Here is a 15,547-nt window from a genome sequence, read left to right as displayed (position 1 = left end):
GAGGCTGCTTATCCCATCTTGTAATAAATTGGCTCATGTTTTTTGACAACACATATCATTGCTGAACAACATCAGTTCATTGCACTGTGAGGGAAGGTGCTGGTTTTGGTGGAAGCTTTGCTGAAAGGGTTTCTCGTCTTTCGTGTGGTCAAAAGCCAGTAGCAAATTAGGGCAACCATCTTAGATAATAGTTAAACAGCCTAATTGGTAGAGGTACAGGATACATTTCTTTCTTGTGCTTCCTCATCAGGACATCTGGAAGCTGTTACTCATTATATAAGTAATTAAAGTGCAATTGGGCCAGAGAGACTGACACTCTAACCTGCAAGGTTAGGACATGCTGCTTGTACCACAGTGGCCAGCCTCTGTATTTTCAGGGATGCACATGCTTCCATATGGACATCTAGAGGCCAGACCAACACAGGTATGATTTTAAGGCTCAATTTCATAACTCTGCCAGACTGGACTTCCACCTGTGCCCTCTCATTCCAATGTGCAGCTCCAAATATCTTTAAAGAGCCTGCCAGATCCAGAGGAGGTAGAAGTGCTCCATGAGCTGGTTTGTCTGTCAGTGTCTGGTCAATCATTTCTGTCTAAGATATGGAAAGCTGTTGAAAATTGTGTTTCAGGTTGGTCAGCTGTAGGCAGGTCAGAACGTCTTGTGCTGAACTCAGAGCACTTGCAGTAAAGACTATTTCCAGCAAATCCAGCTGTGGATAAGAAGTGGGAGAGACTGAGCAGGAAAGGGCCTTATCTACCTGCTGTCCTATGCTGGGAAATCTCCTCCAGCACAGAACTTTTCTGATGCACAGTTCAAAACAGAAAGCTGCTGTGCAGAGATACTGAGTCCTGCTTCAAGGTGTGGTCAGGCCCTCCTTATGGTCACCCTTGGAATCTTTACATCCTAATCTCCTATCTGGGGTTGCTATGGCAAAGTGGTCCAAGGTGGTATTTGCTGCGTAGTTCTGTATGTGCTGCTAGCTATAGCAGTGGTCATTTCTTCACTGCCTGATGTCCATGGCCTTGGGATCCCATAGGTGCTTCTGATGCATTCCCCTGTGGGTGAGATACATGAAATTTCCTCTGTGATATTTCTGTGAACCTGTGATTAGTTGAAGAAGGTGAGCAAAGCTTCTTTGAGCACAGCATAGGTAGTGAAGCTTCTCTATCACATAACTGCAGTGTTCAGCAGATCACCTTGGCAATTACTGATTCTCTGGGTTATCTTCCAGATTGCTCGACCCACAGAAATGTGGATGTCAAACCATAATAAGCTGCATTTTCACTTTTTTTATTTAGGGAGATGGTGGAAAATGCTGATGAAGAAGGGTAGGAAACACCATCCTGGGGAACTGTCGGGTGAATTATCTCCCTTCCAAAACCCCTAGACTGCGACCCAAGTTTGGGCTGTAAACCTCCTTCAGGCGGGGCTCTGCACCGTGGTCATCCTGCCAGCCCCGGCGCCGCAGGACCCGGAGGCGCGGGGCGGGTGGCAATTACCGGGTATGGCCCGGCCGAGGCCGCCCCTTCCCGCTCCGGGGGGGGCGCTCACGGCCGCGGGGAGGAGCGGGCACCGGGCACCGTATAAGGCCTGCCCGCTGACCCGGCTCCGGCACTCGCACTGCTTCTGACAGCCCACGGAGACACACGGGCGGAGACCTGCGCGGGGCGTAGCGTACCGCACCGCACCTGCCCGGCGGTAGGGACAGCACCGCTCCACAGCTGCCCCGGTGACAGGGACCGTGGCGCACCTCACCCGTCCCGACGGGAGGGACCACTCTGCACGGCACCTACCTCAGCGGCGTGCACGGCTCCGCTCCGCGATCGCCCGGCGGGGCGCACGGTGTCGCGGCACCCCTTGCGGAGTCCTGTCCCATCTCCTTCGTCCTGCGCCGGCCGCCCCGTGCCAGCCCTGCGGGGGCAGCCACTGCCCCTCTGACCTGACTGTGTCTCAGATCCTTGGCTCCAGCGGCGACTCTCTCCGCTAGCATGGGGGGCTTCACCGTCTGGGACTATGTGGTTTTTGCGGGCATGCTGGTGATCTCGGCGATCATTGGGGTCTACTACGCCTTCGTGGGAGGCGGGCAGAAGACATCTAAGGACTTCCTTACTGGGGGCCGCAGCATGAGCGCTCTCCCGGTCGCGCTCTCTCTCACCGCCAGCTTCATGTCAGCTGTCACCGTGCTGGGGACCCCTGCCGAGATTTACCGCTATGGTGCCATCTTCTGTATGTTCGCCTTCACCTATGGCCTCGTGGTGCTGTGCAGCGCCGAGATCTTCCTGCCTGTTTTCTACAAGCTGGGCATTACCAGCACCTACGAGGTAAGATGAAATGGAAGCCTTCAGGGAGCTTTTCATGCCTGGTTTATACATTTGTCCCCTAAGTCTCTTCCCTAAATCTCCTTGCACTCTGTGCTGACCCATTTGTCCATCCTCCCAAGAGTAGGTTGCAACCTGCTCTGTCCTCAAGTCTGCCCAAACTGCCTCCACAGAGAAGAGATCCTCAGCCCTGCTGTCTCAGCTCAGGAGCTGTGCATCATGTCAGGTTTGTTCCCTGACTAGGTACTTGGTTCAGCAGGTGGATTAATCCTCCTTTTACAGCTTAGGTGGTGGCATGTCATTAATGATGTATGATTAATATATCAAGTGCAGACTACAAGAGCATCTATCATAGGAACCAGAGTTCTCACATCACACTTCCTCCAGAAAGGTTTCTAAGCTTACATGCAGCCACGAAAGTCCTCCTCTGGCAGATTTGGAGGCAAATTGCTCTTTTTACAGAGCATAATCGAGGAAGGATCATCTCCTTTGGCCTTTATCACTTTATTACATTGAGCCAGGGTGTTGCAGCACTGGAGGCTGACAACAAGGTTTCTGTTGGTAGATTTAGATAAGAATTCACCAACAGAAATTGCTGTTGGCTTCCAGTGTCTTTTAAACTACTAATCTTTGGACTGTTCGTTCTGATGATAGGATAACTGGAAACTCACTGATAATCGTGAGGTTAGAGTAATGCACCTGCAAAAGATAAGTCTTCTATTTGTGGCAGAGTTCAGAGACTGAACAACTTCTTGTGTCTGTCCAGGTGTTCATCACACCTTCCTTGAATGGGCATGGTTGCAGATGTGGTTTAAATGCCCAATTGATAAAGAAGCACTTTGAGATACTTCAGCATTTGTGTCAATTGAAGACTGGCAGGCAGGGGAGATCTCTTTTGTAAAACCACACAGCCTAGATGGTTGTTAGGACAGAGAGTGGGAAGAAATCTGCATTACAAACTCATTCAAAGGTTGTGCTGTCTCAGGCTAGGTAGAAAACTGAGGGCTCCTCTTTTGCAAAAGGCTAGATTTCCACTTATCTGTAGAATATGCTGAGCTGCTTCAGACAGTGCAGAAGGTGACCATGGAGAAAACAGCTGACCACTAGAGACCTTCTGCCATCTCTTGCAGCAGTTCAGATGAAGGCGCATAATGCCAGAGTTTCCAGATCAATTAAAGCTCTGAAGAATATCCATAATATTTCTTTTTCTCTCTAATCACACAATACAAGTTGGTTCTGTTGTTTGCTGGTGTGTCATTGTGAAGTGGAGTCTAGAGGTGGACTCGAAGATCCTTGTGGGTTCCTTTCAGGATATTAACAGATTCTGTAACAATGAGTGCTGGTCTTTGCCAGGTCATGGTGCACAGCTCCCCCTCTATTGAGGAGCTGGGTAGCACCAGTTTCCATTCTGCAGACTGTCACATACCTTTAAGCTCATGTCCTCTTCACTTGCACATATGTTACTACTCAGTTGTGAGGCCTGTAAGGAAATACCAAATGAAGTAGAAAGAGATGTCAATCAAGGTGACTCTAGGAGTTTTGGCCACTCATGAAAATGTAAAGTGAGGCTACGGCCCTCCTCTATTGTTCATCACTTCACTCTAGCCCTATCAATAGTGCCAAGTTTCATAGACATTTGCATTTTCTTCTCTTTTGCAGTATTTAGAGCTTCGGTTTAATAGATACCTGCGCCTCTGTGGAACTATCCTCTTCATTATCCAAACGGCAAGTAAATCTCAAAGCTGTTCTATGGTCCTCATAGCCACCAGCATGCTGCAGATTAGTCTAACTGGCTGTTTTCTCCGAATGGTTGATGAGGTTACCACGATGCATGGGTGGTTGGGAGTGTGAGAAACAGAGCTCTTTCTGCCCCAAAGCAGTGAGGTGGGGAGGAGACACTGGGATACCTGCCTCTTGAGTCTTTGTGTTCATTATTGAGCACCCGGAGCAGTCACTTGGCATCAGCACCATGCCAAGAGACGAGCAACCCTTCACTGCAGGGAACAGTGTGAAGGGCAGTCATTTGCCTGCCTGCTGGAGAAGCCCACAGTGGGTTTAAAATGTAAACATGCCCCAATTATCTACAGTGGCACTTTTCATCCTCAGTCCCATGGATTCTGGGAGCCTGATTAATTCTCAAAGGTCTGTGAAAGGTGACTAAACAAGCTGTCAGGAGCTGTCGTTTACTGCAGAAGGGGCTTCCACCACCACCACCACTGGAAAAAACCCTGGGTGTCTGCAAACTGAGAAGCAGGGATGTTAAATTGAAGCAGTCTCTAAAGTTATTGTTGGTGCAGTTTGCAGTGTCCAGCCCTATTGGGGAGTCAGTATGAGACTGCAGGTTTTAAATGTACAATGTGCATGTGCCAAATGCTCCAGAAACAAAAATGTTGTCTTCTTTTCACAATTCTGAAGTGGACTTTTGGGGGAATTCAAAGCAAGAATAAATATACAATCAGAAAGCTTTTCAAGTTAACATGTTTATTTTTTTTTCCTGGGTTTGCATTAAGACACATCAGGAGTTACCAGGCAATTACACTTGCACCAACAAGATGATGATCAATGCAGTGTTAATTACATATTTGAACAGTCCTCTTAGCTGGCATTTATAGATCCACAAGCCCATAGGAAAAGTAAAGTAGAGTGCTAACATGTGTGAATCACAGAAGTGCTTCTGCTGGAAATGACTTCTAAGTTAGATCATCAAGTCCGACTGTCGACCTAAGACCTCCATAGCTATGAAACCACATCTCCAAGTGCCATGTCCACACATTCCACACCTCCTGGGATGGTGACTCCACCACCTCCATGGGCAGCCTGTTCCAATGCCTAACCATTCTTTCAGGAAAGAAATCTTTCCTAATATCCAAACTAAGCCTCCCCTGGCACAATTTCAGACCATTTTCTCTCATGCTGACACCTGATACTCGGGAGAAGAGACAAACCCCCACCTTACTACAACATCCTTTCAGAGAGGGTTAGTGAGGAAAGGAAACCCTCCAAGCTTTTAATGGTGTAAGTAACTGTTTGGTGAATATTGGCATGTGTGTAAAAGTGGGAAGACCTTGTCAGCAGTTGTGTTTTGATTTACACAAAAAAACAATCATCCTTGTGACAAATTTTAATTTGCTATGGCTCAAAGCTTCTTGTTTGCTGCATATGATAAAGCCACTTTCTCATGCTGGATTGCTGAAATAGCAGGCTTGGAAAGATATGGGTTTGACTGATGGATAAGGAATTGGCTGGAGTTGCAGGCAACAGTTAAATGTCCTAGTGGAAACTAGTAATGTGTGATGTCCTTCATGGTCTTGCGCTGGGACCAACACTGTTTATTACCTTTATTAATGGCATAGTGGGAATGAGTTCACCCTCAGCAAGTTTGTGAATGACACCAGGTGGTGCAGCTGATTCACTAGAGAGAAGGGATGCCACCCAGAGGTACTAATACAGGCTTGAGGAGTTGACCCATGTAAACCTCAAAGTTCAACAAGGTAAGTCCAAGGTTCCCAATATCAGTACAGATGGAGAGGTGAACTGATTAGGAGGAGCCCTGCAGAGAAGGACTTTGGGATACTGATGAAAAACTGGATACGGCTGCACAGTGTGTGCTTGCAGCCCAAAAAGCCAGTCACATCCTGGGCTGCATAAAAAGAAGCATGGCCAGCAGGTTGAGGGAGCTGATTCTCCCCTCCTACTCTGCTCTTCCAAGACCTCACCTGGAGAACTGCATCTACTTTTGGGGTCCTCTCCTCAGCATAAGTAAGACATGGACCTGTTGGAGTGGGTCCAGAGGAGGCCCACAAAAATGATCAGAGGGATGGAACACCCCCTCCTATGAAGAAAGGATGACAGAGTTGGGACTGTTCAACCTGGAGAAGGAAAGGCTGTGTGGAGACCTTTTGCAGCCTTTCAATATATAAAAGGGGCCTATAACAAAGGTGGAGGGAGACTTGAGTTGGAGGGGACCTTAAAAATAACTCAGTTCCAGCTGCTGTCATGGACAGGGACACCTCCCACTAGACCAGGATGTTCAAAGCCTTACCCAGCTTGGTCTTAAACACACTAGGGATGAGGTGCCCACAACTTCTGGATAACATCTGATTCTGCTTCATTTCCATGTCCAAGTCCCACTCCTGTCAATCAGGGAGCTGCACCATGGAAAGCTGATGGAAGTCAGCCCAGGACCTGACTGTGGTTTGGATCCTTTGAATCAAGACCACTGACCTTCACAGAAGTTGTCTGCACATTGCAAGTTGCATTCCCCTAAACCATGTCACAGCTGAACTTGTCGTAGTAACAGTGGTAGAAAAGCAATCAGAATTGTAAAATATGCACTGATAAAGTAGAGGTTGTCAGTGTACAAATCCCATTGTGCCCACAAAAGTGGATGAAGTAGCTCCTTGATTTGTCTGTGTCATTATTGTATTTGCTGAAAGTAGAAATCTGCTGATAATCATGTGTGGCTTCATCTTACAGGAGTGTAATTCCTTATGATGTTATCCATAAGGATTAACTGATGCTGGGTCTTTTGTTCTTACTCATGTGCATTATAGTTGCATACTGAGAGGTATATTGATCCCAAGACTGAGAAAATAAATTGTAATAGATTCCTCGTCAAGTTCTTTTTGCTCTTGTTTCTGCCATATGACTGCAGGTTTAAAGCAATAAAATAAGTTAATTACAAAAGCCAGAAGAAGCTGAAGAGGAATTTGGTATTTAAGAGTCCTTGGTATTTAAGGACACAAGGCTGTGAGACTGCAGTCTTAGTTAGTCTCAGACATTTGTCTTCTAACAATGGGAATTATTTTCTCACAGTTTTGACTTTAAGAAATATAGATTGCATAAGTGCTTGAAGAGAAATAATTTATTTACCACCTTTTCAGGAATTACATTTGTTTTGATCTTACATATTTTTTTCTCCTCAACTAGACTTTATACACTGGTATTGTCATCTATGCTCCAGCTTTAGCACTAAATCAAGGTAAGATGAATACTGCAACTCTTCTAACTGTTACATTTTTTTCCCTGCATATAATACTGATATGTTGGGAGTGGTGCTGGTGGTGTTTGTTTGGTGTGGTTTTGGTGGTAATGCACACCTGAAAATACAGCTCAAGGTGTAACTATAAAGTCTTCTAAGATTTCTATTGATCCTGCTGGGAGCTCTGTTAGAAGGCCTCCCATCTGTAATCCTAGTCTCTTAATCCTGACCTGTAAGGAATAATAGAAGATGTTCAAGGGGAGAACCTGGTCTCATTTACTCTGCCTCTCGTGCAGTATCCTTAGGAATTGGCTACATTCAGAAATGTTAAAGAGATTGAGGTGTATTTTGAAGGCAACATAGGGACAAAACATTTAACTCCTCTGGTTAAACACTCTTCAAGAGGAAAGTGAGGTTAAAAAGAAGTCTGTAAGTATGTTTAACTCAGCCTGTCATTTTGCTAGGAAAACCAAATCCAACAGCAATCTTGGATCTTAGGAAGAAGTTCTCTACCCTGAGGGTGGTAGAACACTGGGATGAGTTGCCCAGGGAGGTGGTTGAGGCCCCATCCCTAGCAATATTCAAGGTGAGGCTCGACAGGGCTCTGGACAATCTGATGTAGTTGAGGATGTCCCTGCTGACTGCAGAGGGGGTTGGACTAGATGACCTTTAGAGGTCCCTTCCAGCCCAAGCCATTCTATGATTTTTCAACTTAAGATGTTTGTTGTGACAGTTATAAAATCAAGTATTTCTGTTTTCTACTTAAAAATGACTGTCTACATTGGTCTCCTCTGCCGTAGGAGTCTCACAGGTTTTATGTCCTGTGACAGCTATGACCCAGCTGGCTGCCAACCAGTAGCAATGTTTTTCATTAGTTCTGTTGCAGTGTTTCTCATCAGCCTGAGCTATCTGTTGGGGAGCCCCCAAGTGCCCTACCTGGCAGCACATGAGTGTGTCAGTCTGGGGCAGTGACAGCATGCATGCCAACCACAAAAACCACTAAGGTTGAAAAACACCTTTAAGATCACAGAGTCCAACTGTAACCCAACTGTACCATCAAGCTGTATCCTGAAGCACCACACTTACAAGTTTCTTGAACACCTTCAGGGGTGGTGACTCCACTACCTTCCTGGGCAGCCTGTTCCCAATGCTTCACCACTCCTCCAGTAAAGAATTTTTTCCTAAAAATCCAATCTAAATGTCTCCTGGCACAACTTAAGCCCCTTTGCTCTCACTATTTACTTGGGACAAGAGACCAACACCAGCCTCACTACGACCTCCATTTAAGTAACCGCAGAGAGCAGTAAGATCTCCCCTTAGTCTTCCCTTCTCCAGACTAAGCAACCCCACTTCCCTCAGCCACTCCTCATATGACACCCTCCAAACCCCTCACCAGCTTTACTGCTCTTCTCTGGACATGCTCCAGCACCTCAATGTCGTTCTTATACTGTGGTGCCCAAAAGTGAGCACAGTACTCAAGCTGTGGCCTCACCAGAGCCTAGAACAGGGACACCATCATGATGACAGCATTGTCTGGCATAGGCATACTATCATGTTTCCCTAAAAGAAAGAAGAAAAATTGAAAGATTTCTCATCTGACAGATTTCTTCCAGACTGTGCTTGAACCACCTTACCTCCATGAAGCATCCCATGCTGTTTACTTGCTTAAATCCCTGCCTGCAGACTCTGTGGCACTCCGAGGAAGGACCTGCATTTTGAAACCTTCCTACCTGGGGCCTACAAATGCATTGGCTGTGGTGTTTGGCTGCATTCTCATAAAAGACAAATAGCTTCTTAGATCCTGAAATAAAAGTTTCCAATGTCATAGAATCATAAAATGACCAGGAAGGGACCTTAGAGATCATCTTCTCCAACCTTCCCACCACCATGGACTGGGAAGCCTCTTGACTAGACTCAGCTGCTCAAGGCATCATCCAGCCTGGCCTTGAACACCCCCAGGGAGGAGGCATCCACAGGCTCCCCAGGAAACCTATTCCAGAGCCTCACCTCCCTCAATGTCTGGAACAACTGTTTCATTTTGACAACTGGTTAGGGTGAATCCCCTGGTTTAGAAACATTAATCTTTCATTACCATTTTTTCCTTCTGCTTTTGTATTTAAAGTTATTTTGTGGTTTGGATTTTTCCCCCCCCCTCCAACAACCACCTTGTGGGTGAAAAAAATACCTTAATTTTTTTTTTTTTTGTCTGCAATATTTCATTCACACTGGTGCCATTTGTCTCTTTTTCAGTTACTGGCTTTGACTTGTGGGGTGCAGTGGTTGCAACCGGCGTGGTCTGCACTTTCTACTGCACACTGGTAGGTGAACTCTTTGGCTAAGAAAAAAATCTCAGTTCCTTTCACCATCCACATCAAATATGGAATTTATTGAACAGTAGTATTGAAATTCACTGTGTAGCTGTAGCCAGAGGGCTATATTCACCCAGGGACTTCTCTGGATGCAAAGGTAGCCACTATATGACTTAAACCTTTTCTGTTTTGATCCATTCAAGCTTCTGTTTTTGCTAAAAGAACAGAAAAAACCCCAAACAAAACAGCAACCAAAACCAATCAAACAAAAAAGGTTTCCCTTCCTAAAAATCCTCCTGTGATTTTTCTCCTAACCTAGTTGTGTAATTTGTCAAGCACCTGATACTGCAACTCTAATAATGCTGTCTGTTATTGAACAGTCACTGGAAATAGCAAGTGCCACATGAACAGATTGGTCTTTAGTTTTGTGCTAATTGACCAAGCATCTAGAAATCATTAAATGGAACCTCAGTGACAAATTTATTTGTATATGTTGGATTAAACCCTGTTTATTCACATGCATGGTATGTCATCTGGAGTTAATGCTACTGTATATATGTAACATGAGCACTGGCTGCTAATTTATCTCCTGATACAAACTTCTGAATCAGGTGTGTGACAAAGGAAAGAATGGATTAAGCTACATATATGGCAAAAGTAAATTCTAGTGCACTTCAAAACAGTCCCAGGATGCAATTCAAGAACACTTCAGCACAAAATTAGTCTTGAGAAGAGAAGACTGAGAAGGGATGTGATCAATGTCTATAAATATCTGAGGGGTGGGTGTCAAGTGGAGGGGGCCAGGCTCTTTTTGGTGGTTCACAGTGATAAGACAAGGAACAATGGCTTCAAACTAGAACATAGAAGATTTCATCTCAACATGAGGAGAAACTTCTTTCCAGTGAGGGTGACAGAGCACTGGAACAGGCTCCCCAGGAGGGTTGTGGAGTCTCCTTCCCTGGAGACTTTCCAAACCCACCTGGATGCATTCCTGTGCAGACTACCCTAAGTGATCCTGCTCTGGCAGGGAGGTTGGACCTGATGATCTCTTGAGGTCCCTTCCAACCTCTGATATACTGTGAAAATTATTTCTGTCCAAGAAGATGAAATTAATCTACTATGCATAATATTGTTAGCCACAGTTCTCCGAGTTGAATATGAATGCAAAGCAATAAACACTGCTGCCCTACTGTACCTGAGATATGCTGTTCCTCACACAGGGTGGCCTGAAGGCAGTGGTGTGGACAGACGTTTTCCAGGTTGGAATCATGGTGGCTGGATTTTCGGCTGTGATTATACGAGCTGTAGTGGTCCAGGAGGGAATTGGACGCATTGTGAATGATTCCTACTATGGAGAAAGACTGAACTTCTGGGAGTGAGTTGGCACTTGGAGATCATGTGCCCCTTTATTCCCACAAAAAGAGCCACACATGACCATCTGTGAAATTAAATTGCTACTGAAGTACTGTGCACTAGAATCTGCATATAAAATAGTGATTAATCAGTTATTAATAACTTAATAATTAATGATAAATTCTTTTTCATAATTCATAAATTAATAACCTCTCCATCACATGAAGGAGGAGAGAAGGAAGTTGTGACCAAGGTTTTGCATAATTTTTAAACAAACTTACCTAGTTTGAAGAACAGTTTTAGGTTTTACACCAAGCAAAACCCTGGAAAGAGAAAAACCTTTTTATTTGTCAAGTAGGTGTTTTAAGGATGCATTTTGGATTGAAAGTGAGTGATGAATAGGAGAGACAATCATATTTATACTTGCAATTTGCAAACAGCTGATTTGGCATTTCAGCTACTGAGCTACTTGGGAAAAGAATAGTTTTTGTCTGATTGGAAAAAGGGAAATGTTTTACTTTTCCCTGAAAGAAAAACTGGAAGTAGTTTTAATAGTATTTTACCATTTGTTTTAGGATAATATTTATTTTAGTACTAATAAAATAGTCCTTTACCCTTAATTTATTTATTGTAACTAATCCTAGCCTAAAAATAGGCTTTATGAAGGTCAAGAATATTCATGCTGACAGTGCTGAATCAAAGCCCACTTTTGGTTACAAATAAAAAAAAGCTATTGTACTTTTGATGAACAGGTGATTCCTCTGAGAAACTTAACCCAGTGCTGTCAGAGGAAGTTTAGTGCAACAAGTTGTACCTTTCATCCTTTTGTCTATCGGTTCACAATATTAATCAGGTTGTTCTGTAAAATTCTTCACCAAGTTCTACAGTAAATTGTTCATCTGTGGGTGTGTTGTTTCTTCTTATGAAGAGTCCATTTTTTTTAGTCTGTTTGGCTGAGCTGCAGCAATCACACTGCATTTCTTCTTCCCCTCAATCAGAATCTACAGATGGAAAAAGAAGAGGAGTAAAGGCATGTAATAGATGAAATAATCTTACATGGTTTACCAAGATAAGCTATATTAAAGCATGATTTAAAAAAAAAAATTGTTTATGGCCATGTAAAATCTGTCACTCAGGGCTAATCCAGCAAAATGTTTTACAGAGGCTCTGTCCACAAAGGCTGTGCATGCAAACATTACCTTTATGTTGGTGTTGGGCTGATGTCCCCCTAGATAAGGTGACATATCAAACCCTTTACTGAAACATCATTTCATCATAAGCATCATACAGCTTTACTTAAGAATGTAGTTTATAGGCAAATAAATCTGTTCCACTTCACCTTTGGACAGCTCAGAGTATTTCACTGGATCAGAGCTTCTGCTGTGAGTTTTAACATTTGCTTTCTGTGATTTTACATAGAGTATCTGAATGTTCAAAGTCTGACCACATGAAGAGGGTTTGTATTAGAAGAAGGATGGTGAATTTTTTTTTCATCCTAGGTAGTAAGGTTTTCTCATATTGAGAAGTTTCTTCACATTCTGAATTTGTTTTCTCTTTTCCCTCTTGTTATAGCTTTAATCCCAATCCTCTGCAGAGGCACACCTTCTGGACAATTCTTATAGGTGGGACTTTCACATGGACTGGCATCTATGGGGTCAACCAGTCTCAAGTACAGAGATACATCGCATGCAAAACCAGATTCCATGCAAAAATGTAAGTCTGCCTACTGTAACTCAATGTCTGGGTTTGGCAGTGACTAGAGAAGGAGGCCAAGGAGAAACTCATGATGCTCAATAAGGCAAAGTGCAAAGTTCTGCACCTGGGTTGGGGAAATATCAAGACAGGCTGGGGAACAATGAGCTAGAGAGCAGGCTTGCAGAAAAGGACTTGGGGCTGCTGGTGGACAAGAAGCTGGACATGAGCCAGCAATGGGCATTTGCAACCCAGAAGGCAAATAACATCCTAAGCTTCATCAAAAGCAGCATAGCCAGCAGATTGAGAAGGTGATTCTGCCACTCTGATCTGCTCTGGTGAGACCTCACCTGAAGTACTGTGTCTAGCTCTGGGGCCCCCAACACAGTAAGAGAGCATGGATCTGCTGAAGCAAGTCCAGAGGAGAGCTACAAAGATGGTCAGAGGGATGGAGCACTTCTACAAAGACAGGCTGAGAGAGCTGGGGCTGTTCATCATGGGGAAGAGAAGGGTCTGGGGAGACCTTACAACTGCATTTCAGTATCTGAAGGGGACCTTTAAGGAAGGCTGGGGAAGGACTGTTTAGAAGAGCCTGTGGTAATAGGGCAAGGGGCAATAGTTTGAAACTGGAGCAGGGGAGATTTTGGTTAGACATAAGGAGGAAGTTCTGTACAATGAGAGTGGTGAAACACTGGAACAGGTTGCCCAGAGAGGTGTCTGAGGCCCCATCCCTGGAGACATTCAAGGTCAAAGTTGATGGGACCCTGAGCAGCCTGATCTAGATGGAGATATCCCTGATTTACTGCAGGGTTGCACTAGATGACCTTTGAGCGTCAAAAATTTTGCTTTCTATTTGGTGGCTGAAATCATATCAGGACAGCATCTTGAATTGCTACTCAGCTTAAATCATTGTGTGGGATTTTTGCATTTATTAAAAAGTAAAAGATTTTCCCATACTGATTAGTATAGGCATGAAAAAATGCATAAATGTTTTACTCATTGATACAATTGCTGATGAAACATAGATTTTTGTTTTCATAATAATCACAACTTGTTTTTAGAAATTATTTTGGAAACTGGCAGAGAGTTCTGTTTTCCTTGAATTTAAGCATTTCTGATCAGCCTTTACTCTAGAATGGAGCATACTTACTAACTCTGTCATCTTTCCTTTAGCAGCACCTCAGTAGTTCACAACTCAGGATTTAAGAAGCTCATAAAGTCTATTCATAGGAGAAATATGCAAATGCACATTATAAATACAGTGACATACAGAGAGTCTTATGCAGAACTTGATAAAATTGGCAAAATACCTACAAAGTGATGCATAGCTCGGAACTGAAATATTTTGGTTATGGTAATAAAGAAAAACCTACCTTTTCAGCCACTTAAGCTGCAGATAGGAATGACCTGGTGCTTGTCATCAGCCACATCATCAGTGTGGTCAGCCACACACCATGTGGCCTCTCCACAGTCTCTGGCATGTGCCTGGGTTCCAGGTTCTTGGCACTGCAGAGGCAGGAGGTGCATCCCACATCTGTAGTGCTGCTTGGCACAGTTGTGTGTAGGAGAACAACCACATGCATCGTGCCAGATTCGTGTGCCAGTGCCTCAGCTCTGCCCTGGAGCACCTGCTCCACTTAGGGCTTACCCCTCTCTCACACCCTGCCTACCCTCTTTGTAAGGAAGGACACCTCCAGGGTATTCCAGAAACAGTGTTGCTAAAGAGAATCTGGCACCATGGCAGCTTCTGGGCAGATTTTCTGAACTGTTGCAGCAGTTTCAACCAGCGCTGGAGGCTCTTGAGTTCTGTTTGGATGGGATGTAAAGCTTGTACTATCTTAGCCATGGCAGGACATTTGAACTAGATGATTTTTAAGGTCCTTTCCAAATTAAACCTTTCTGATTCTATGAATCAGAGTCCTCTCCTGCTGGTGTGGGTGGTTGGACTTCCTGGCATCTTACTTGTGCCTCACCTGTGCAGGGTAATTCCCCTGCATGGAGAAATCAAGTTGTATAATGGCTGCAGCTTGCCCCAGGTACGAACACTGCTGTTCTGTTGTGACTATCTAGTTCATTTGTAACTGTAATTAGACACATCTTGCAAGTCACATTGGTGCCCTGCACCTCTTACTGCCATTTAATCTGTACATAGAATGTTTTAAACATGTCATTAGGTCCAAGTAACAGGTTTTTGTAACCCTCTGACGTTTACTGTAAGGCTTTATAAATACCAGGGTTGAGAAAAGAATTCTTTCACAGCTATCAGCTTACAGGTTTTGGGAAAGCCTTTAACAGTGGCATAAGAGTAGGAATCTTCTCAGGCTTTGAGAAAAGATTCTCCCCTCACCTGAGAAACAGCACCAGTAGGTAGGAGCACATGCTGTCATCCTTAGATCATACATGAACAAGAACAGGCACTCAGAGATAGAGAGCTACACTTCCAGCAAAATGTGTTCTTCTCTCCTTTCCTTTCAAGGCTATCATCTGACATGCTAAAAGTGTTAGAGCCAGTCTGAAACAACCAACCAAGTGAACCCAAGCAGTCACAGAGCTTACTTCACCCAGCTCCACCCCATTTTACTCACTCAGAATTAATGGGAACACCTTCCTCCAATAATGCTACAATTACTATACTCCAGAGCTTAGTCACAGGGTGTACCCTGAGCTGGGATGTAAATGAGAAGGAAAAAAAGATCAGCTTTCTTTTCACTGTCAAACACTGACACAATTTTAAAACAAGAATTGCTGGATTCAGGCAAACAATTGTTTACTTCCAGGTCCTTCTCTTTCTATCTAATCTTTGCTACAGGCTAACATCAGTTAAAAAAAAAAACAAAACAACAACAACAAACCAACCAATAAAAACTATTGGATTGATTTAACTCAGATTAAA

The 15,547-nt window shown here is 44.1% G+C and overlaps 1 protein-coding gene across 1 annotated transcript in view; it reads left to right on the top strand.

Annotated features, from left to right (window-relative positions):
- The window catches only part of SLC5A8 (solute carrier family 5 member 8), a 35,540-nt gene that overhangs the window by 7,477 nt on the left and 12,516 nt on the right, over positions 1-15,547 (top strand). The window contains exons 2-8 of the mRNA XM_054386774.1: positions 1,389-1,503; positions 1,956-2,322; positions 3,979-4,044; positions 7,249-7,300; positions 9,551-9,618; positions 10,830-10,984; positions 12,535-12,675. Coding sequence (XP_054242749.1) covers positions 1,389-1,503; positions 1,956-2,322; positions 3,979-4,044; positions 7,249-7,300; positions 9,551-9,618; positions 10,830-10,984; positions 12,535-12,675 — 964 coding nt within the window. The remainder of the gene's footprint in view (positions 1-1,388; positions 1,504-1,955; positions 2,323-3,978; positions 4,045-7,248; positions 7,301-9,550; positions 9,619-10,829; positions 10,985-12,534; positions 12,676-15,547) is intronic.

Source organism: Indicator indicator, chromosome 14 (assembly GCF_027791375.1).
Source record: "Indicator indicator isolate 239-I01 chromosome 14, UM_Iind_1.1, whole genome shotgun sequence".
Classification (NCBI taxonomy): domain Eukaryota; kingdom Metazoa; phylum Chordata; class Aves; order Piciformes; family Indicatoridae; genus Indicator; species Indicator indicator.
Note: the sequence above shows the minus strand (reverse complement) of the source record. Positions and strands in the feature narration are given on the sequence as shown.